Below are 22,666 nucleotides of genomic sequence, written 5' to 3'. Positions count from 1 at the left end.
CAACTGGTTTTTGAATGTTATAATTCTTGACGTCTGATTTGTGTCCATTTATTCTTTTACATAGAAACTGTCCAATTTGACCAATGTACATGGCAGAGGGGCATTGCTGGCACATGATGGCATATGTCACATTGGTAGATGTGCAGGTGAACGAGCCTCTGATAGTGTGGCTGATGTGATTAGGTCCTATGATGGTGTCCCCTGAATAGATATGTGGACACAGTTGGCAACGGGCTTTGTTGCAAGGATAGGTTCCTGGGTTAGTGGTTCTGTTGTGTGGTGTGTGGTTGCTGGTGAGTATTTGCTTCAGGTTGGGGGGCTGTCTGTAAGCAAGGACTGGCCTGTCTCCCAAGATCTGTGAGAGTGATGGGTCGTCCTTCAGGATAGGTTGTAGATCCTTGATGATGCGTTGGAGAGGTTTTAGTTGGGGGCTGAAGGTGATGACTAGTGGCATTCTGTTATTTTCTTTGTTGGGCCTGTCCTGTAGTAGGTGACTTCTGGGTACTCTTCTGGCTCTATCAATCTGTTTCTTCACTTCAGCAAGTGGGTACTGTAGTTGTAAGAATGCTTGATAGAGATCTTGTAGGTGTTGGTCTCTGTCTGAGGGGTTGGAGCAAATGCGGTTGTATCGTAGAGCTTGGCTGTAGACAATGGATCGTGTGGTGTGGTCTGGATGAAAGCTGGAGGCATGTAGGTAGGAATAGCGGTCAGTAGTATTTCCGGTATAGGGTGGTGTTTATGTGACCATCTCTTATTAGCACCATAGTGTCCAGAAAGTGGATCTCTTGTGTGGACTGGTCCAGGCTGAGGTTGATGGTGGGATGGAAATTGTTGAAATCATGGTGGAATTCCTCAAGGGCTTCTTTTCCATGGGTCCAGATGATGAAGATGTCATCAATGTAGCACAAGTAGAGTAGGGGCATTAGGGGACGAGAGCTGAGGAAGCATTGTTCTAAGTCAGCCATAAAAATGTTGGCATACTGTGGGGCCATGCAGGTACCCATAGCAGTGCCGCTGATTTGAAGGTATACATTGTCCCCAAATGTGAAATAGTTATGGGTGAGGACAAAGTAACTAACTAAAGGCACATATATGCACATATATATTGTGGCATAAAAGTTAATCCCATATTAAAAAACAGACATGCAAAGTCTGGATGAGCATTTGGTTAGGTACAGTTGCTATGCAAACTATCAGTTTTGAAGTCAATAATAGATGAGCGCATAGCCCCTTGCATGGCATCCAGCAACATGACATCTCAACCCTTTTGTTGTGTTAGTGTTTATACCAATAAATGCTCCTCTACTTATTGACAAACCATGTGTGCTTGCTTTGATAAATGCATATTATGTTGCAATTTTTTTTCACGTGCTCTCCTTTTTATAATTGCATTCTTCTTCAAGTGGCAGGCACTTTGGTCAGCTTATTTATCTCCAAAGAGCTATGTACACCAGTCTCCATGCGATAACAGGAAACCTGTGGCTCAGGAGCTATCACGATCAGTAGAAACCATATTTTCTCCACTGTCCTTGTAATGTGCCTGTTCCACACATGGATTCATATGCCCAACCAGCCTACCCCACCTAACACCAATCAAATGCACGTGTGATGCTCTGTACCTCGGGGGAACACCCTATACCCCAATGTTCATCCTTATAAAATTATTGTGTGGTATCGAATGCAAAGTTTGTCATGTTGGGTGTCTTCGGAAGGCTCATGATGCACTGAGCATGGTTGTTACAGTAATGTTACAGTAATTGTTACAGTAATGTTATAGGTTATAATTCCATGTATATAGATACGAGGCTGCAAATGTATCCTCATGTCTTAAAGCAAGCTCAGGCAAAAACTCTTTTAGAACAGAAAGGCAGTTCACACCTCATCAGGGCATGTATGGGACAAACCCAGCCCAGCCTCACAGGAGCAAAGGACTCTGGCCTAGGCAGCAACGAAAGAATCTGTTGGACTCGAGTGAGTCATCCCCCCTTCCTTTGGCCAGCTTGGAACTGTGATGAGGTATTGCTCACCTGAATCGGGGGTGGGGGGTGGCGGGGTGCAAAGCCAAGAGGGAAGAAAGGACATGATAAAAGGGGGAGACGTTTGCCATGCTCTCTCTCTCTCTCCCACCTACATCTATGGACACCACACCAGGCGACTGAAGCGCTGATCAAAGGGGAGAGCGTGGCTGAAGAGCAACCAGCCATTCTGTGGTGAGAAGCATCTAAGTTTGTAAGGGCATTGAAAGTGTTAAGATCAGCTTAGAATGTGTTTTGCTTTTATTTCATCTGACCAAATCTGACTTGTTATGCTTTGACTTATAATCACTTAAAATCTATCTTTATAGTTAATAAATCTGTTTGTTTGTTCTACCTGACGCAGTGTGTTTGGTCTGAAGCATGTCAAAAACTCCCCTTGGGATAACAAGCCTGGTACATATCGATTTCTTTGTTAAATTGACAAATTCATATAAGCTTGCAGCGTTCAGTGGGCATAACTGGACAGTGAAAGATGGAGGTTCCTAGGGTTGTGTCTGGGACTGGAGATATTGGTTAGTGTCATTCAGTTGCAATGGGGCAATGAATCAGCATCCTCATCGCGCCACCCGCCAGTACTGACAGCAGTCAGGGAAGCTAATGATCCAACCAGTGAGCTGGATTCCACGAGCACCAGCTCAATGAATTCTGGCGCTGTTGTCACCGACAACTCCAACATGCAGCCCGGTGACTTTTATGTCATTGGTCCAGCTCTATAGTGCTATAACTCGGCGTGGAGGGTTTGTCGGCTACCAAGTGTGATTTACTCGGCGTTCTTGCTCATCGACATACTATCGACATCATTTGCTTGCAAGAGACATATGTGGCAACTGCCGAAGCTGGGCATTACAGTATGGACGATTTCGACCTGCTGTGCCATGTGGCACACCCGAACCATAGCCGAGCCACATATGTTCGGTCCAGTATTGCAGATGCCATTCAGTTGATGTCTACTGAATTCTGTGACACCATCCAGGTTGGCGGTTTCTGGCTGGCAAATGTATACAAGCCTCCAAGCGTCAGCTGGAACCAACAGATTCTACCAAGTCTGCCACACCCAGCTGTCGATGTTGGAGACTTCAACAGCCATCACACAGACTGGGGGTATAAGGAGTTTGACACCGACGGTGAATAACTTGCAGACTGGGCATCTTGAAATGACCTTGCCCTTATCCATGATGCTAAGCAGCGAGGCACATTCCATTCTTCTAGATGGGATTTTGACTACTCTCCTGACTTGTGCAGGGTCAGTTCAGTTCATGGCCATCCTCAGCCAGCAACATGCCAAGTCTTGGATAACTTCCCATGCAGCCAACACAGACCGTCGCTGATCCATATCGGGCTACAGTTCCCAGTTGTCAAGAGTTCCAAAAAGAAGCAGTGGAACTCCCGAAAGGCCGACTGGGAAAAATACCAGGAAGTGATGGAGAAGAGTGTAGCAGCACGGCATATGTTGGTAAATGAGACCCACTGTCACTTTTGTGGTGCTATCTACAAAGCAACCTGCAGAGCCATCCCACGTGGTTGCCACCCGGTCTACATCCCCTGTCTTGATGTGGAGAGCGCTGCCTTGCTCAAGTGGTATGAGGCCTGTGGTGACCCAGATGTGCTGACCATCTGATCGAATCATTGGACACTGCTCGCTGAGCTAGATGGGAGGAGATGTCTGAGAGGATGAGCTTCACCGGCTCCCGCTGCAAGTGTTGGAGTCTGCTCCAAGCCTTGGAGCACTACAGCAGCCACCTGCACTCTGCCGACCCCCAGTGACACCCAACTAGGTACCCGGACACCTACTTAAAGTGGCCAGAACACCTCTGGAGAAACAGGTGCGCAGACAAGTGAGGAACGAATGGCATATGTTTAACCGTGTACACCAGATCATATGCTGCCCAGAACCATTCACTGTAACACAGAGCTGGAACAGACACTGGGTAGCATCAAGTGTGGAACAGCTGCGGGCTATGACAACATATCTCCAGAATTCCTGAAAAAACTTGTCCCCCGTGCTCGGCTCTGGTTTGTGAAATTCTTCCCCAGGGTCATCAGTGAAGGGAGGCTACTGAAGATATTTAATATTTTAATATGGAGATATACCTATCTCATAGAGCTGGAAGGGACTTGAAAGATTATCGAGTCCAGTCCCCTGCTTTCACAGCAGGACCAAGTACCATCCCTTATTTTTGCCCCAGATCCCTAAATGGCCCCCTCAAGGATTGAACGCAGAACACTGGGTTTAGCAGGCCAATGCTCAAAACACTGAGCTATACTTCCTCCCCCCCCCCAATATGGCGCACCGCAAAAGTCACTGGCATCCTAAAGCCTGGAAAGGACACAAGTCAAGCATCAAGCTATCGACCCATATCATTGTTGTTGATGTGCTTCAAGGCACTGGAGCGCTTGGTCCTACAGTGCATATTACCCGATGTGGAGAGAATTTTGAGCCCTGACCAAGCCAGCTTTCACCGAGGCCACACTGCATGCGACCAAGTACTTGCGCTGATCACATTTGTTGAAAATGGCTTCCAGAGAAACTTGAAAACAGGTGCTGTTTTCAATAATCTAACAGCGACGTATGATACAGTATGGCACACTGGCTTGCTTGTGAAGGTGTCACAGGTCCTGCTACCTTGGGTCACAGGCATTGTTGAACTGTTCCTCTGCAATAGGCAGTTCAGAGTCCATATGGGGGAGAAGACGAGTGCTTGGAGACGACAGAGCAATGGGTTACCCCAGGGCTCTGTGGTTTTGCCAGCCCTGTTCAACGTTTACATCAGTGACCTGTCAACAATGGAATCACAAAAGTTCATTTACGCAGACGACATCTGTTGTGGTACCCAGGCCCGGACGTTCCACGAGTTTGATGCCATCTTAAACCGGGAGATGACAAAGTTAGCTGACTACTGTAAGACTTTGGTGCCTCCAGCCAAGCATCATAAAAACAATCTCCAGTTTGTTCCATCTTCATCACACCAGTGCAACCTGAGAACTGAATGTTTATCTGAATGGTCAGAAGGTGAAGCATGAAGTAGAACTGGTCTACCTAGGTGTGACCTTAGACCACACACTGAGTTACCATGCCCACTTGAAGAAGACAGCAGCTAAAGTTAAGACTTGCAACAATTTTCTTAGCAAACTGGCAGGTTTGTCATGGGGTGCTCGTGCTCCAACTCTGTGGATGTCAGCTCTTGCCACCTTGTATTCGGTGGTGGAGTACTGCCCACCAGTATGGAGTCAATCGTCACACACCAAACTGGTGGATGTGCAGTTACATGCTGTCATGCATATCATCTCCGGCACCCTACGTCCGACTCCACTCCCATGGGTTCCAGTTCTGAGCAATATTGCTCCTCCTCATATCAGATTAGAGGTTGCTACTGGCAAGTTACTGGAGAAAGCACGTGCCAACTCAAGTCTGCCACTGCCCAATGACCTTTTAAACCACCAGCTGCATGGTCACCCATTGCTGGTCACCCATTGCTGTCACGTTGCCCATTATGGTCTCATCTGCCATGCCAGGATGTTAGGGTGGAAACACTCTGGCGAGAGGAATGAATATCTGTTATAATCCCCAACCAGTCCCTCATTGCCAACCCCACAATTTGCCCGCCTGGTTTTGACCTGCCCCGTCACCAGTGGTCCCTGTTGAACAGGTTCCGGACCGGGCAAGGTCTTTATGCAGCCAACCAGTGTCGCTGGGGCCTTCGTGACGGCCCTTTGTGCACCTGTGGCGCAACACAGCCGATGACACACTTTGTCGATGAGTGCCTGCTGACTAGGTTCAGCCGTGGCCTAGAAAAACTGCATCACATCACTGAAGATGCCATCACTTGGCTAGATGACTGTGCACGCATTAAATAATCCAAGGAGCAGCTTACATACCAGAGGCAGTGCGTGAACAGCCCAGGAGTGGGGGTTCTCATGGCAGAGCAGGGTAAGGCTGGCTCCCAGAGTCAAGGATTGGGGTGATCTAGCGGATCACCGGTCCAGACAACACCAGAGGGGAACATCGCAGCTGGATATACCACCCAGTATCTTGCTTTACACTAATGGCCTGATCTTGCACCATAGAAGTAAATGAGAGTTTTACTACTGACATCTATACGATGAGGATCGGAGCTTATAAGTGAGAGTAATGTGTGTCAAATTTATTAAGATTTGGCTCACTCAGGTGTCTGGCCCCTTACAGTGCTGGTAGATGAAGACAGATGATTCTAGGCTATTTGTAGACAATGGAATGCTACATCCAAAAGATGCATTTTTTTTAACCAAGGTGTTTTAGATATAACCTTTAGGAGTCTGACGTTCACCAAATAGTGACGGACAAGTACTGATAACAGTAGCCACATTAGAAATGACTCCATCTTAACCACAGTGGTGCTACTGCCGCACTATAATGGGGTTTTCACTTACAACAAAAAGTGGAACACAGATCTTCAACCCGACTGACTCAGTGCCAGGTATTGTTGCATCCAGTGTAAATTAAAAGCAGCCTTTTTGGCTCTTGCTTTATTAAAACTCTGCTTCATACACCTTAACCAAAAAAGATCTTCCCAGGAACTGTTTCATGTAAGTTATCATATTTAGAATCCTATATTTCATAAAGTTTGCAACAATATCTATCTCATAGCACCTCAGGATGCGTTTTTTCAAGACAGTTCCATTGGATTTTCTAGTTTTAAAGTTCTGTAAAATTCATAGAGAAATTAATTACACTGAAAAAGAGATTTGTAGTGTTGTCGCTATAAAGCCGATAAGTTTCTGTGTGTGTTTTCATCCAGAAGAGACTCCTCTAGGAAATGTCTTTGTTCTTGTTATGAAAACACACACTTCCATTTCCACTTGAAGATTATATTTGATTGTTCATTTACATGAATTGTTTGAGCCTCTGTATGTGAAATGTTTACTTTCTAGCTTTCCTGGACAAATAAATGATGCACATATGCCAACTTGTTTATGATTTAGTGTATTTCCAAGCCCCCACCAGCTAGCTCCAACGGCTGATCTTCCTGCAAGCAGTGGACAAAGCAGGCGGCTGCCAAACAACGTTATAAGGGAGCATTGCGCAACTTTAAACAAGCATGTTCTCTAATTGATCAGCGATGTAACAACGAAACAACATTAACCGGATGATGTTAAGTGAGGCGTTACTATACATTTTTTTTAATTGTTAGTAACCTCTTCTTCCTCATGGGCTGCCAAGTTGTCTGAGAAGTAAGGGTAATAACAGTTGCATTCCTGGAATGCTCAAAAGTATCAACATTTTGGCCTTCTACAGCAAAACTATGTTATATAGGGCATTTCTTGGCTTCTTCCAAAGGGGAAAAATATATAACACCACTCTTGTCTTTGAATTATCAGGATCTTTGCCTCGGAAAGGGAATCTGTTCCACCAGGAGGGCAGTAGTAGCACCTCAATGTAGCAGAGGCTGATGGAGAAGGACCCTGGAAGAGCTGCTCATGGAGATGGAAGGAGGAATTAGGAGCAGTTCCTCTGAGCAGAGGAAGACAAAGCTCTTCAGCAGGAGGAGACTTTGAGCTAGTTCGTGGAGTGGGAGGCACACCATAGAGAATGGGAGCATTCTCTTATGGAGAGGTTGATAGAATGAGTGGCCGAACAAATCTGGGGTTTGGCCACTGCACCTGTCCATGAGCTGCCTCCACTAGCTGTTGCTCAGGCTGCTGCTGACCCAGAGGACCCTCTTTCTAGACATCTGCCACTCCCCAAAGCCATTGGGAGGAGGACATGGAGACTGCAGGACTCCCAGGACCACATATCCACCGGCAGCTGAAACCCCTTGCATGGGAACCCTCTTGATCATCAAGAAAGGAAACAATGAACCTGTGGGAGTCCCTGCACCCCACCAAGTGCCTGCCCCACAAACTTCATGTGGGAGAAGTCCACTGGTTGTCCAAGAACAATTCTCCCTCCCCCCCATCCCACCTCATCCAGGTAAGGGAAAGGAGACCGGTGTAGAGACATTAATATTTGCTGGTATTTGCAGGATCAGTCCTGTTATATTTTAAATATTGTTGGTTGACATTTCTTTGTAAAATATTTTATTATTAAATGTGATCATTTCCTTGACTGTGTGTGTGGACCCTCCTTCCAAAGTGTGATGAATGGAGGAAGACTTTCTCAGGTTCAGGATTGGGCCTCAAGATTCACACCTAGCACCAATGGCAGGCTCAGTAGAGAGGCCAAGGTAGAGAGGATAGTACACCCTTCAGCTCCTAAAGGTCTCGGGTATAGTTGAGGAACTTTAGAAGAGAAGTGTGGTGCTTAAATTAGTTCACAGTAGGATGTGGAGGCCAATGGTTGGTAGCTGTTAGAAAGGAAAAAATGCTACGTTACCTCAGCACATTGTTGGATTCCAACATGTCTGTGTTGGACTGTGGATATAACAACATGTTAAAGTTCTTGAGGCTATTGATCACATGACTTGTTTAATAGGTTGTTGTTTTAGGTAAAAATTGAATGTTTTCCCCCCTCTTCTTGGAATGGGAAAAACTTAAAGTATGTTTGTTTTTTTGAAAATTTGTGTGTGTGATGATTTTCGTGGACTCGTCACCTCTAGGCTCAGGACGCTTTATTATTGTTACAAGTACGTTGTCGCAAGAAGATAGGTAAGAGACCATTGTGTCAAGAGTTTTCGGCTTGTACAGTGGGGTTGTGAGGAATTTACAGACTTCCGTAAAGAGAAGTTTCTAACAAAAGCCATTATAACATAGGACTAAATTCTGGGCTAAATTACACCAATCTAAAGTAACTCCGTTGACTTCAGTGGAGTCACTTGAGACTGATGTAATTTAGACCAGAATTTAGTCCTATTGACTTAATTGGAGTCAGTTAAGACTTGGACCACAGTTACACTGGTGAAGCGTTTCAGATTAATCAAGCTTAGTTCTTGTTTTACCTTTTCAAAATAAGTGTGGAAAATCATCCAGCCTTTTTCTCTTTCTTTAATTTTTGACGTAAGATCATAATTGACTCTGGATATTTTTGTTTAATGGGAGGGACTATTAACCATATTTATCGTTTTTGAAGAAAAGCAGCATTCCGGATTAAGCTCTCTTCTACATCTTTGTAACTCTATTCTTATGACAGAGTTAGTTTATTGACTGACTTGTTTCACAGAGAGATCAATAGTATTCAGCCTACAGATTCTTTAGTTAACATCTCCAGTAAGAGGAGAGTTTGTATCACATTAACAGCTCTCTTGTTGAATTGAGAAGTTGGTGTAATTTATCTAATTCCTGCAGAAAGATCCAAAAATAGACAGTCAAATCATCCTCCGTTCATATTCATTAATGCTTTGATCTAACATTTGCACTGTTGATAGATGCCTTTAGAGACCTCTTGATGTGTGTGTCTCCTATCTCACTGCCATTAAACCTACCGGCTAGATTCTATTTGGAAAAACTGCTGATACAAATAAATCTCAGTATTATTTCTATGGGAATTTCAAGGGCCATACAAGTACAGAGCAGAGCTTCATCTCAGGGGGGAATGGTGTACCTTTTGGGATGGTGCAACGGACCCCTTCCTCCCTCCACTTCTTAAGACAGGTCCCTATAGTCTCAGGGAGATAAGTGCGTAGCCCTGCCAATTCCTCACCCAGCCTTGTCCCCTTTGGAGTAAAGTGTGTTTCTGGAGTGATTGTAGGTAGCAATTCCTGTGCTCCCGAGATTAGATGCTTTGCATTTGTGACTGGTCTCTGCAAACACCGTTGTAAGAGCCAATCACAATTGGGGCCCTTATGCAGCATAATGAACTATAGTAGCATTGCTTTGTATGGGTAAGCTCCTGAAGTTTCTATGGAGGGTCAGATTCTGCTCAGTTACACGTACATTCAGGGGAACTGAGGGCAGAGTTCTTAATCCCAATAGTTAATGAGAGTGATGATTTAGGGGTTATAATCCCCTCAGTGTCTGTTCTTCGATGACCCTGCCATCTGTGTGTGTCGAGGGCAAACTGCCTTAACACGGTCCCAAAACTTTCAGAAGGATCCAAGTACAGGTGTGGGACTAAAATATAGTGGGCTTGGAGATTACATGTGCTATCCTTCCTCTCCTCTCCTCACACTAAGCTACTGCTGCTGCCCCCACCCGCCCACCCACCAGCATAGGAAAGGCTGAATTCCTTTCTCTGTGGAACTCCCCTTGAGGTGAAGCTCCAGGGACAGGAGCAATGTAGTAGGGAGGCTTAGAAGTGTTGCTCTATTGCAGCTGAAGCTGCTAATAACAGGAGCTGTAAGTTGGCAATACCATTAGAAGCAACAGAGATGTTTGTTCCAGTACATGAGTTGCCCTCCTTTTCCCCAGAAATAACATCACAGTAAGTGCCAGCAGGAAGGCCAGTTTGCAAATTCACATTCAAGCTCCAGTCATCATTATTAAAGGCAATGAATCCTCTATTACCACGCCCAAAAGCCACTTGATTTCTGCCATTGTCCCACCAGTTTTGAGAAAGGCTGGCCATCGACCACAGTTCGGAAAATAACCATGTTCCTTCTTTGACGCCACCTATGTTCACAGACCCAACCGTTCCACAAGTGCTATCTGCATTGATTGTAATAGCTTTGGTTGAACCATCACCATTGCTTGGTGGTCCTATCCAGTCATTAACATCCTTTCTGTTCTGGAAATTTCTTGTCCAGCGGTAACTTGACATTACACATGTGAATCCATAAGGATGAGCAAGCATGAAACCAAGGGCTGTTTTATATAGTCTGGCATCCCAGAAGGTTAGAATAGAAGCTCCTCCAGCACCATGTCCCCTTTGGTTGTCATGATTATCCATAAAGGCAAAGGCTCTGGAGCTGTAGGGAGGCACAGGAAGCTTGCAGAGATGTCTCTTTCTGTGCTTCTGGTGCATCACTCAGGTCTCTGGCTGCAGGAGGTGAAACCTGCCCTTTGTAAAGTGATCCAGAGTGGTCATCCCCACTGCACTTTGTCCTGTCGGTTTTTCCATGGGTAAGGGAGTGTTCTGGCACTCTAGGTTATAATCAGTCTTTAGACAAATGGGAGTTTAACTTGGGTAAAGACTGAGTAAAAGCTTCAGTAATGGGGGAGGGGGAAAGAGTCTCCCTTCTTTCCTTGTTTTGGGGCCAGCTTGTAATATCAGTGTGAGTTCTGCTAGCTAGCACATGCCAATAAACTGTGGTTCATTTCATTCAGGAATAAGAGTTGATTTACTATTGGTTGCTTATGAAAAGCTGGAAAAGGAATTCCTTTATTTACAGTGTTTCAAACCCTTGGGCTTCAGAAATCCTGAGTCAGCCCCTCCAAAAACATGAGATGATAATACATTGTTTGTCTTCTGAGCTTTTAGTGGTCTTTTCCCCCAAAACTTTTCTCTGCAAACTTGTTTTTAAATGAAAGGTGAGGTTTTCACTCAATTACATGACTTTTGGTTTGGGGGCTTTTAGAAAAACTCCAAATACTATGAGATAAAATCATTAGAATTGTCCACACAGTTCTATGCTACATGTTCCTTACTAGAAATATAACTATGGGACTTAACTCTAAGGATGAAGTTTTCTCTTCTATAGTAAGCAGTGATTCACAGGAACGACAGTCTGTATGATTAACTGTAGCAGCTATCTCTTCTAGTACATCTAATTATTTGTTCATTAGACGATAAGCCCAGGAGTTAGGAATGTTTGGGGTCTCTCTGTTTAAAGGGCAGTCTCATAATGTACATATTAAAAATGAGCTTTCTGGTTTGCTTAAGTTAGACTGACAGGCTAAGAAACTTGTGTTGGTTTTGGCGGACAATGAAAAGCATATTAAGAGAAAAAAGCTTTTGAGGATTGCTGTATCTATAAAATCATAAAGCATAATATAAACTTTGTACTGTTTGCTTGTTTAACATTTAAAAGCCCATTAACAAATAGCATCTGATTGTGTGTGGAATAAGAGAATAAAAAGCATATAGAGTTCTCCTTTTGTAAACATGCCCTTGAACCCACTTGTTGCTTTGATAGAAGATTTAGTCACACTGAGAGGGGAGCTGGCCTTTACTCAATGGAGAACCATCATTATGATATATTTAAAATAATTATATCCTGGGTAGTGGAACTTCTCTAGGTTTGTATGTAATGTAGCAAGGATAAATTAATCAGAATGCTATGCCTGGCTTTCCCCATCATTGGAAGAGGTGGAGGAATAAGGGGAAGAATGTGAATGTGGTTAATTGTTGGAGAGGGAGTGTTCATTTGCTTGTCTTGCTGGTTGAGGATTACGTGGGATGGAATTGCTGTGGTTTGTTTCTGTGTGTGAGGGTGAGGGCGGGTGGGTGGGATGGGAAGGGGAGAGTCAATATTTGCATTTTAAGTGGTGTTCAGGGCACATAGAGCAAGCGGATGGTGTGGATTTTTGTTCTTCCTCTGCAAAAGTCTTAATAAACATGTGACCTGATCCTGCATTGCTTTTCTCCATGTGAGTAATATTTATTCATATTAGTAGTACTCTTGAAGTCAATGGGATTAGTCATGGGAACATGGAGGACAAAAAGACAGAAGGATTGGCAAAATAGGGTCCATAACTAATTATAAAATTTTTTGGCTTCCTTCCTTTATCACTAGGATTGCAAAGTACCTGCATCTGGAAAGCTTTAAGCAACCGATAAAGGGAGATATGCATGGAAATTTTAAACTTCAGCAATGGGAGAATGGAGCTAAAACGTGTGCCTCTTCGAATACAGATAAAATAAGCAAAGGCGGCTCTGGCTAATGGTTAGATTAGAGTAATGGGGATTAGTACACCTGGGTTCTGCTCCTGACTTTGCCACTGAATTGCTGTGTGGCATTGGGAAGGTCCCTTAAGATGAAATACTGACAAGAAAATGAGGCAGGCAATTGCTGTTGAGCTGTAGAACTTGCCCATCTTCAGTCCTCTGTCTCTCCTAGGTAACAATTATTAGTCATACCAAATTGCATGGTGTGTGGGGGTTTTCCGCCTTCATAGATAGGGGCTAGGGTAGATAGCAAATACAGGGCAGATCTTCAATGGAGCTATGACAGTTTACAATAGCTGAGGAACTGCCCCTACACCTTCGTATTTGATCTTGCTGTGAATCAAAATCTATACTCTGGACCCTAGAAGAGGGAAATACCAGAGACCTAACCTATTGTATCATCTGATCCTTACATTCTGACTATAATTGCAATGAAACATTTCATTCATAAACTGAATGAAACTTTTTTGAAGTCCCAAGCTATAAATTATAAGTGCTAATGAATGTTATATGTACATTTTAAATCTACTAAGCAGAAAGAGAAATCATAGTGCAAATGCAAATCTTTCTTGCCTACTATGAGACATTAGTGAATACCCTGAAATAGAAGAATTATCTAGTCCTAGGAGAAATAATTACATATGTGACATATATCTAATGGAGATTATTGTTTAGATCTACAGTAAAATAATCAATGATTGCTTTGGCCATAAATTTGCAATATTTAGCAGAATGTCCTTGTCATTTCATACAGAAGTGATATCAAGAAACCTGAGATTAATAGTTGTCATAGAATCATAGAATATCAGGGTTGGAAGGGACTTCAGGAGGTCATCTAGTCCAACCCCCTGCTCAAAGCAGGACCAATCCCCAGTTAAATCATCCCAGACAGGGCTTTGTCAAGCCTGACCTTAAAAACTTCTAAGGAAGGAGATTCTACCACCTCCCTAGGTAACGCATTCCAGTGTTTCACCACCCTCCTAGTGAAAAAGTTTTTCCTAATATCCAACCTAAACCTCCCCCACTGCAACTTGAGACCATTACTCCTTGTCCTGTCCTCTTCTACCACTGAGAATAGTCTAGAACCATCCTCTCTGGAACCACCTCTCAGGTAGTTGAAAGCAGCTATCAAAACCCCCCTCATTCTTCTCTTCTGCAGACTAAACAATCCCAGTTCCCTCAGCCTCTCCTCATAATTCATGTGTTCCAGACTCCTAATAATTTTTGTTGCCCTTCGCTGGACTCTCTCCAATTTATTCACATCCTTCTTGTAGTGTGGGGCCCAAAACTGGACACAGTACTCCAAATGAGGCCTCACCAATATCGAATAGAGGGGAACGATCATGTCCCTCGATTTGCTCGCTATGCCCCTACTTATACATCCCAAAATGCCATTGGCCTTCTTGGCAACAAGGGCACACTGCTGACTCATATCCAGCTTCTCGTCCACTGTCACCCCTAGGTCCTTTTCCGCAGAACTGCTGCCTAGCCGTTCGGTCCCTAGTCTGTAGCTGTGCATTGGGTTCTTCTGTCCTAAGTGCAGGACCCTGCACTTATCCTTATTGAACCTCATCAGATTTCTTTTGGCCTAATCCTCCAATTTGTCTAGGTCCCTCTGTATCCTATTCCTGCCCTCCAGCGTATCTACCGCTCCTCCCAGTTTAATATCATCCGCAAATTTGCTGAGACTGCAATCCACACCATCCTCCAGATCATTTATGAAGATATTGAGCAAAACCGGCCCCAGGACCGACCCCTGGGGCACTCCACTTGACACTGGCTGCCAACTAGACATGGAGCCATTGATCACATTTATGTGAAAATGATTTTCATGTTTATAGTAACTTTTGGAAATTTTGCATTTTTCATTTTGCCTGTAAGGTGATGTTCTCCTACTTAAATCAGTGGGAATTTTGCCATTGATTTTATTGAAAGCAGGATTAAGTTTTTGGGCCCTGTAAAGAATTAACCATAGCTTTAAATTTACTCACAGGACTTGTGTCATTGAAATCATAGTATTTAAAGTAGCATATGCATAAACCTTTATAGAATCGGGTTCTTAATTTGCGGTGCTTCTGAGCGTAAAAAGACATCAACAGTTTGACACCATGGGTGAAATTTTGCCCTCCTTTTTGTCAATGACAAAACCCCATTGACTTCTCTGGGACCAGGATTTCACACCGTATGCTCTGATGGTAAATTCTTTGGTGCAGGGCTTGTCTCACAATGTGTATAATCTACTGGTCAGTGTGTGTTAAGGCTCTCTCTCTTGCTCGATCCATATAGTGTATGTCTGTTCTAGCTAAAACTGGTCAGAAATTCTTCAGTGAAACTTTTTTGGTCAGAAAATACAGATTCATTGAATTCAGAAAGTTTCACTGAGACAATGGAAGTATTTTTATTTTAAATGACCTTTATTTTAAATATGTCCAACAGAACACAGGTGAGGCTCTGACAGGACCCTGCTTGCTCACCTTCACAGCCCTTCAAGCCTGGTGGGCTGAAGGAGACCTGGGAGTACTGGCTCCTGGTCCCAGCAGCCCTTTCCAGTATCGCTCAAATAATTTTGAATAACACATTAGCATACAATCAGAAATGGGGCAGTTTGGAGAGGATAAATCAGCCATTTATGTAGTTCTCTTGACATGACTTTCCTAGTGTATTATACAGATTATTATATTTATATTCCTTTTCTCTATTCCTCCTTTTCCCCCAAAGGCCAAATGTATGTCTGGAACAAGAGCTGGCAATAGTGGGACAGCGACAGCCGTGTGTTCAGGCTTTTGCCCAGGTTGTCAAGATGTGGAAACAAGGCTGCACAGGACACAGGTGGTGTATGGGCTATGAGAGAAGGTAATGCATGATTGCTAACTAAGTTATTTTATTACCTGTTTTCTGGTAAGGCAATTGATAGGAATGCTTCATACTTTGCCCAAGAAGTATGTACTGAGAAATGTATTCCAGTACCTTTAGCCCTCCCCACAAAAAAGTTGCTATGGATCTATCAGTATGTGCTGTTGGGATTTTGCAGTCAATTTGTATTTCTATCAATCAGAGGCATGTGTTTCTGCACATTAGCATTTATTGTGGTGGGTAAAAATTATTTTTTAAAAGGGTTTTTTATTTGAATAGGTTTATATTAAGGCCTAAACATTATAATCTGTTAAGCCATTTAATTTAAAATACAAAAAAAATTTACACATTTGCTACCAAGTTTTAAAGAGTCAAACCACTGAACCGGTGGAAGTCACTGGCTAAGCACCTAGAACCAGAATTTGTTTAAGTGATAAACCAGTTTTTGACAGTGGGGCATGTTTCACTTTACTTTCTCAGGTACAAGAACCATTGATAATGTCTGAAACGAGCGCATGTTACAGATATAATGTGTGTGACGTATTAAGTCCTGTGTACATTACTGCTTTGTTTTGAATAAGCTTCACAGAAGGAAGTTGGGATAATTCTCTTCCATTGACTCTTACTTGATAGGACGGGGTATTACACAGTGTACAAACAAGTGTACATCATAGAACATCGAACTGTCTATAAATGTTGTCCAGGATGGACCCAACAAGATGACGAACCTGGCTGCTTGTACTGTAAGTTGTGACTGGATCCATCCAACTTTGTGAGGCAAAGATAGAATAAATTTCTCCATCTGGCCTTATATACTTATTGACTGTGTGTTGTGAAAAGATGTCCTCTCTCTATTGCTTTTTAGATACATTTAGGATTCCCATAAAGGTGAATGGTCTCTTATCATAGACTTTTTAAAAAAATGTGCATAGTAGCACCAGGTATCTTCAAGATGGCTGACAAATACTTTGCAAGGGCTATCATTAGAAACTCGATATTCATAATTTATTGGTATGCCAGTCTGTGCTCTCTGCTGGCCTTCCATAGACTTGATGTCCAGTTTAGTGCTGATATAAGCAAATGTAGATTCTTTGAAATAATAGAGTTGTGGCTGCTTAAACCAACACTAAATTTGGCCCTGACTCTCTTGCTCTGCACCTTGCACTCATGTAGCACTGGTATTGCTCTGTCCTCCACAATGGGTATGGCCATTGTTGGGTCTAGAAACTTCTCTACTACAGCTCTTACCATCTACAGGTTTCCTGTATCTCTTTACCTCAGATTCTCCATTTTATTTACTGTACCTCTGAACTTCTCTACTTTGGCTATTTTTTCCCCTGTACAGCAATTTGGCCTATGTTTTGTATGAGAGAGACTAAACAAAATAAAATGTTTTAGGGTTGTATGCAGAGTCCTTGCTTTTGTGGTCATTTTTCTTGAGGGTTTGCCCCTTTCTGCTTCCGACTATTGACTATTTTGTTTGCTTCTCTGTAAATGCTGTCAAAGATGCATTTAAAGTCTGTAACCAAATCTGAAGCATAAAAGGAATTTATCAAATTGAACTTCTATGGAATTGTAAAATCCTTTTCTTGGAAAAATAATGCAGACTCTTGGTGAATTCTTTAAGGCACCTGAGGAGCTGAACTAACCTTTATATTCAATACATTCAAGCACAAGGAGACTGTTTTGATTCAGCTGGTTCTGTATTGTGCATTTGAGGGACGGGGAGGAAATTGTCTCACCGTAGCTGTTACATAATCTATTGAGATGCCAGTTTCAATCATCTCCGCATTACACCACAGCAATTCATCCACCCTTCCATCATTCTCCCTATGGAACCTGGTAGCATTCTCAATCTTGCCAGACTGTGCTTTTCACCCTTTAAACGTCTTAAAGTCAAACCACACCATTCCCATTAAACTATCCCAAGGCCATTATTACATTACATTATATTATATTTTATTATCCTGGACTGGGACATCATATCTGTATGATAACTGGAAGGAAGATCCTTTTTGCCTAGTCCCCTAATTTAACTTGTTCAATGTAAACCAGACCCCTGATTCATATCAGTTTGGGAGGCTTCTATTACAACCAGAATATGACACACTGAGGTATTCGTTCTTTCTGAAGAGTTGTACAATGAAGTTTCTTCTTTGTTCTTTGTTGTTTTTTTCTAGTGTTGTGCTCTGTAGGCACTTGTTTCAATGGAGGGAAATGCTCTGAAGGAGGATCCCTCATGTGCCAGTGTCCAGCAGGATTTCAGGGTCCACGCTGCCAGTATGGTGAGTCAAGCTTAAATTGCTTGCAGTGTATCTATAATAGTCTATATTGTTTTGAGGATGCATTCAGATAAAACGAGCTCAACTAATATTTTGTTGACATGAACTCTAACTTGAGGTTACTTCTGCTGCTTTTTAAATGGCTATGCAGCGGCTCCACCTATTCTCAGCACTTGCTTCCTTTTTGTTAAGTTTATTTAATAAAATAAACAAACAAAAAACCACAACTGGCCCAATTTGTAGTGAGGCTGTGATTCTGCACAATGTAATACTAATGAAAACCTCCGTGCTAAGAATACGGTAGAACCTCTGTCTACTGCTCACTTGCTAAATGGGATCACTTTCAGAAGCAGCCTGGCATTCTCACTCCATCTTTTAGCTATGGCCTTAGCCTCACAAATAGTGGACACCCAAAACTCTCAAGTGAGTTGACAGGAGTTTGGTGAATGCAAGGAATGTAGGTTCTGGGCCACAGCTATTTAATGATGGGCTGCTGTAGTGATATGTCTCATATTAGGAAGACTGGCTTTACAAAATATGCTGGAGAACACTTCCTAGTGTTCTGTGAAATGATTTTGATATCTGCAGTTCAGTATTAAAGACGCGGAGTACCTTTTGTGACTGTGGTATCACTGACCCCTTGCATTGTGGTATTTTCCCTCTTACTAGCTCCTTCACAATATTTGGTAATGTGCAGCTGGTCTATCAGGAATTGGTCAGGTTCTGCTCTAGTGTGCACTATGCAAAAGTATGTATTGCAAATATGTATGCAAACTATAAATATTGGCACTAACTGCTCCAGTCTAATAGGTATTTTGTTTTTGTAAGTCAACCTTTCAGAACAATCTTTCTCGTCAGACAGAGTTGTATAAATGAGGGGAAAACAATGATTTCCACTATATTTCAATCCTTAAGGACTTACTCACATTGTGGTCTGTGCAAATAAAACTTTATTTGAAATTTTAGATCTTCAAATTTTCTCTTTCTAGCCATGTGAAGGGTAATGAGATTTGATGGCACTTTTACACTGACAGATTTTGTTGCAAATCTGTTGCAACAACAGGTTGCAAATGCTGAGCCAAGTTCTTCACCTTGATACACTGATACAAATCTGAACTACCTGAGTGGAAGCCACGCAGAAACTAGACTAATCTCACTTTATGATCTCTATGCAGCATAAAAGAACCTACTCTATCAATTTCTCTCTTTACTGTTCAGAGATATGACCTACCCTGTCACCAAAGCTTTTATTTAAAAAGGCATTCTAAATGATGGTCCAAACACTCGCAATGTGACATTATTGCTATAATGTTTTGGACCATCAGGGTACAGTTATTCTCATTCAACTATATTCTCCCCTCATTTACATCTAATGCTTCATGGTTGTAAGTGAGGGAGAATGTTAATGTCTCTGTCATACTCCATCTTGATTAGAGGCCTTAATTTAAATGCAATGTGCTCAAAAGCTGAATTCCAAATTCAGTGTATGGTTTGTGTCATTCTTATTCTATAAGCTATCAGACTCTGACCTCCACTTGGGCTCATATGGGGCGCTCTGTGATTTGACCTTTTATGGGAACACTACACTGGTGTGGCTTCACTCCAAGTGAGGAGTAGCAACTACTCCTGAGTGGAGGTGATGAGGTAATCTGGGTTACAGCAGGCTACATCACCTGATGGAGAAATGCAAACATTCAGCCAATGAAGGAACAGCAAGTGTTTATTTCACCTATTCCTGACTCTGGTCACAGATGACATTTTTAATGTGTAAACATAGAAAAAAAGGAGCACTTCAATAAATAAAACAAATGGAACTTCAGAATATTGTGGGCCAAACTGTGATCTCAGGCCCGGTCTACATTAAGGATATTTGTATGGGTGTTTCTATGATTATGTATGTACACTTGTGGAAATCACAAATATGTGTGTGCTACACTGACTCAAAGCAGAACTTATGCTCACTGTGGCTTTTGAACTATGTTGAGGTAGCTACACTGGTGCAAATTTCCTTAATGTAGACATGGCCTAAATGACACTGGTGTAAATCTGCAGCAGTAGCACGATGATACCAGTGGACCACCGATACGTACAATGTGTGGAGAGAGAGGAGGTCAGATCCTGGGACTAAAATGAGATTGTGCATTCATTAGCTCACAGGGAGCAGACTGGAGTGATAACTGGAGACATTGTAAAAACAGTGCAAGTTATCCTGCATTTTCAACTCTTCATGGTTAGGCGGAGCTTTATATTGGTGGTTTACTTTCTACTGATTTGTGAGAGTTTGAGTGGGATTTTGGGAGTCATTTCAAGTGTTATACAGTAGCTGCTGTCTGCCGTCTGGCAGGAGTAGATTTATAAATTAAATATGAGAGGAAAAACCTCCATTCAAAAAAGAACCCTAAGGTCAATTCATCTGACCAATCGAAACAAGGTAATTTAGAGTGCAAGTCCTGCTTAAACACTGCAGGGGTCCCCAATCAGTGTGCTTGTGAGATCTGTACCATATTTACAGGCAAAATGAAGTTAGATATATTGCGACATTAACAACTTTGGCTTCTGTTTTTCCATCTGATGTCAGTCACCACTGTCACTCTCCAATTCAAGCCAGCTTCCTGCAGAAATTGGGGTAATCTACTTTGAAATTTAAGGTTTCAGAGTAGCAGCCGTGGCGTTAGTCTGTATCTGCAAAAAGGAGTACTTGTGGCACCTTAGAGACTAACAAATGTATTCACACACACACACACACAGAGAAAAGGTGGAAGTTGCCATACAAACTGTCAGTGGCTAATTAATTAAGATGAGCTATTATCAGCAGGAGAAAAAAACTTTTGTAGTGATAATCAAGATGGCCCATTTAGACAGTTGACAAGAAGGTGTGAGGATACTTAACATGGGGAAATAGATTCAATATGTGTAATGACCCAGCCACTCCCAGTCTCTATTCAAACCCAAGTTAATGGTATCTAGTTTGCATATTAATTCAAGCTCAGCAGGTTTCTCCTTGGAGTCTGTTTTTGTAGCTGTTCTGTTGCAGAATTGCCATCCTTAAGCCTTTTACTGAGTGGCCAGAGAAGCGTTCTCCTACCAGTTTTTGAATGTTATGATTCCTGATGTCAGATTTGTGTCCAATTATTCTTTTGCGTAGGCCATCATGTGCCAGCAATGCCCCTCTGCCATATACATTGGCCAAACTGGACAGTCTCTATGCAAAAGAGAAACTCCAACGAGACACTGCTCTCTGTGTGTGTGTGCAGATATATAATATCTTCTTACTATATGTTCCATTCTATGCATCTGATGGAGTGGGCTGTAGCCCACGAAAGCTTGTGCTCTAATAAATTTGTTAGCCTCTAAGGTGCCACAAGTACTCCTGTTCTTTTTTCTGAAATTTAAAGCGTGCATTTAATTAGCTTTGTTCATATCTTGCTCTTCCCATCTTCTTGCCAGTCTGCTGTAGGCTCCTAGCATTGAATAGTAGCAGGTGTGTCTAAGCATCCATCTAAGTAGAGCTGCTAGTGCCCCCCAGCTGGGACAGTGGTCCATAGAGGGAAGAAATATCACAGAATGGGGAGATGGCTTCAATTTGGTTCCTCTGTAGAATGAATTTGCAATATACATTGTCCAAACTTTCTACTCTACACCCAGCCACCTTGCCTGTTTGTTCTTCTTGCCCCAAGAGTTGCTGAGCATCCACAAATTCCATTAAGTTCATTGAGAACTGGACACACTCAGCCTCTTTGAAAATCAAGCTATTATATATGTGCTACATCAATCTGTTCCACAGAAGGTTTGTAACAGGTCAATGAGTTGACTTATGATAGCCCTGGGTATCATAACAATCTATAACATGGAGATCATCCTTTGCAATTGCCATGATAAAGTCTAACGACTCTTTTAGAGATGTTAAACTGTTTTGTCAGCCTGCAACATGAGACCATTTCTATGCTAAGGCCATATGGTTATGATTCACATAACAAGAAGCTTGTGGAATTGTCAGTAGAAATATGTTAACTGCACATTGTATGTTTCACTAGATAGTTTTGCTAATTTACTAACACTAGCAGCAGTAAAAACTTAAAAGAAAAAAAAAGATTTATGCCTGAAATGCCCAGGCTCTTCATATTACCATTTCAAGGATTCAGTAACAGATTGAGCTGTCTCTCTCACTGTCACTTGCCATTTATCTTGTAATTTATGTAAGTCTATTATTACAAAGAAAACTTGCAAACTGCATTTTTTTAATATTGTGTGAAAGCTGAAGTCCCTTTTTCTCCAAAGTGTAATGGGGGCAGGAGATGAGACGTTTTTTATCATACAAAGAGAAATGATGAGAGCACTATGCTATGAATGCAATCTTCTGCACTGCAAGTTTTATTGTCATTCACTAATTGTTACTGGTAATCTTGCATAAGGTCTGCTAGTCACCTGAAGTGGACACCTATGTAAATTCTTTTCATTCAGCTTGTTTAATTCTGTACTGAGACTATGCAATAGGAGATGGAGCTACTGAAAACACTCTAAATTCTGCAAAGTGAGGTGATTTCATTTACTTTATAACTAATATGCAGAAATGATGGATAGCTATGCTCTGAGAATCTCTTAAGGGTTCCATCACTGCACCATAAGTCATAGTCAATGATTCTGTAAAGAATCTTTCCCTGCCTGCCTTTGCACACTGTTTAAAATACAGTAAACATTATTTAAAAGCCATTGCATATTATAGTGATATAAAATGGCAACATTGCCAAGGGGACCCTAAA

General features: G+C 42.3%; 1 protein-coding gene across 1 annotated transcript in view; it reads left to right on the top strand.

Annotated features, from left to right (window-relative positions):
• LOC311526720 (uncharacterized protein) overlaps window positions 1–22,666 on the top strand; it is a 297,707-nt gene that overhangs the window by 13,203 nt on the left and 261,838 nt on the right. The window contains exons 2-4 of the mRNA XM_084640019.1: window positions 15,490–15,624; window positions 16,258–16,367; window positions 17,805–17,909. Of these exons, the coding sequence (XP_084496145.1) occupies window positions 15,490–15,624; window positions 16,258–16,367; window positions 17,805–17,909 (350 nt within the window). The remainder of the gene's footprint in view (window positions 1–15,489; window positions 15,625–16,257; window positions 16,368–17,804; window positions 17,910–22,666) is intronic.

This window comes from Lepidochelys olivacea (genome assembly GCF_965140295.1).
Source record: "Lepidochelys olivacea isolate rLepOli2 genome assembly, chromosome: 9".
NCBI classification, from domain to species: domain Eukaryota; kingdom Metazoa; phylum Chordata; order Testudines; family Cheloniidae; genus Lepidochelys; species Lepidochelys olivacea.
The sequence above is the reverse complement of the archived record's forward strand: the minus strand, read 5'-3'. Positions and strand labels throughout refer to the sequence as shown.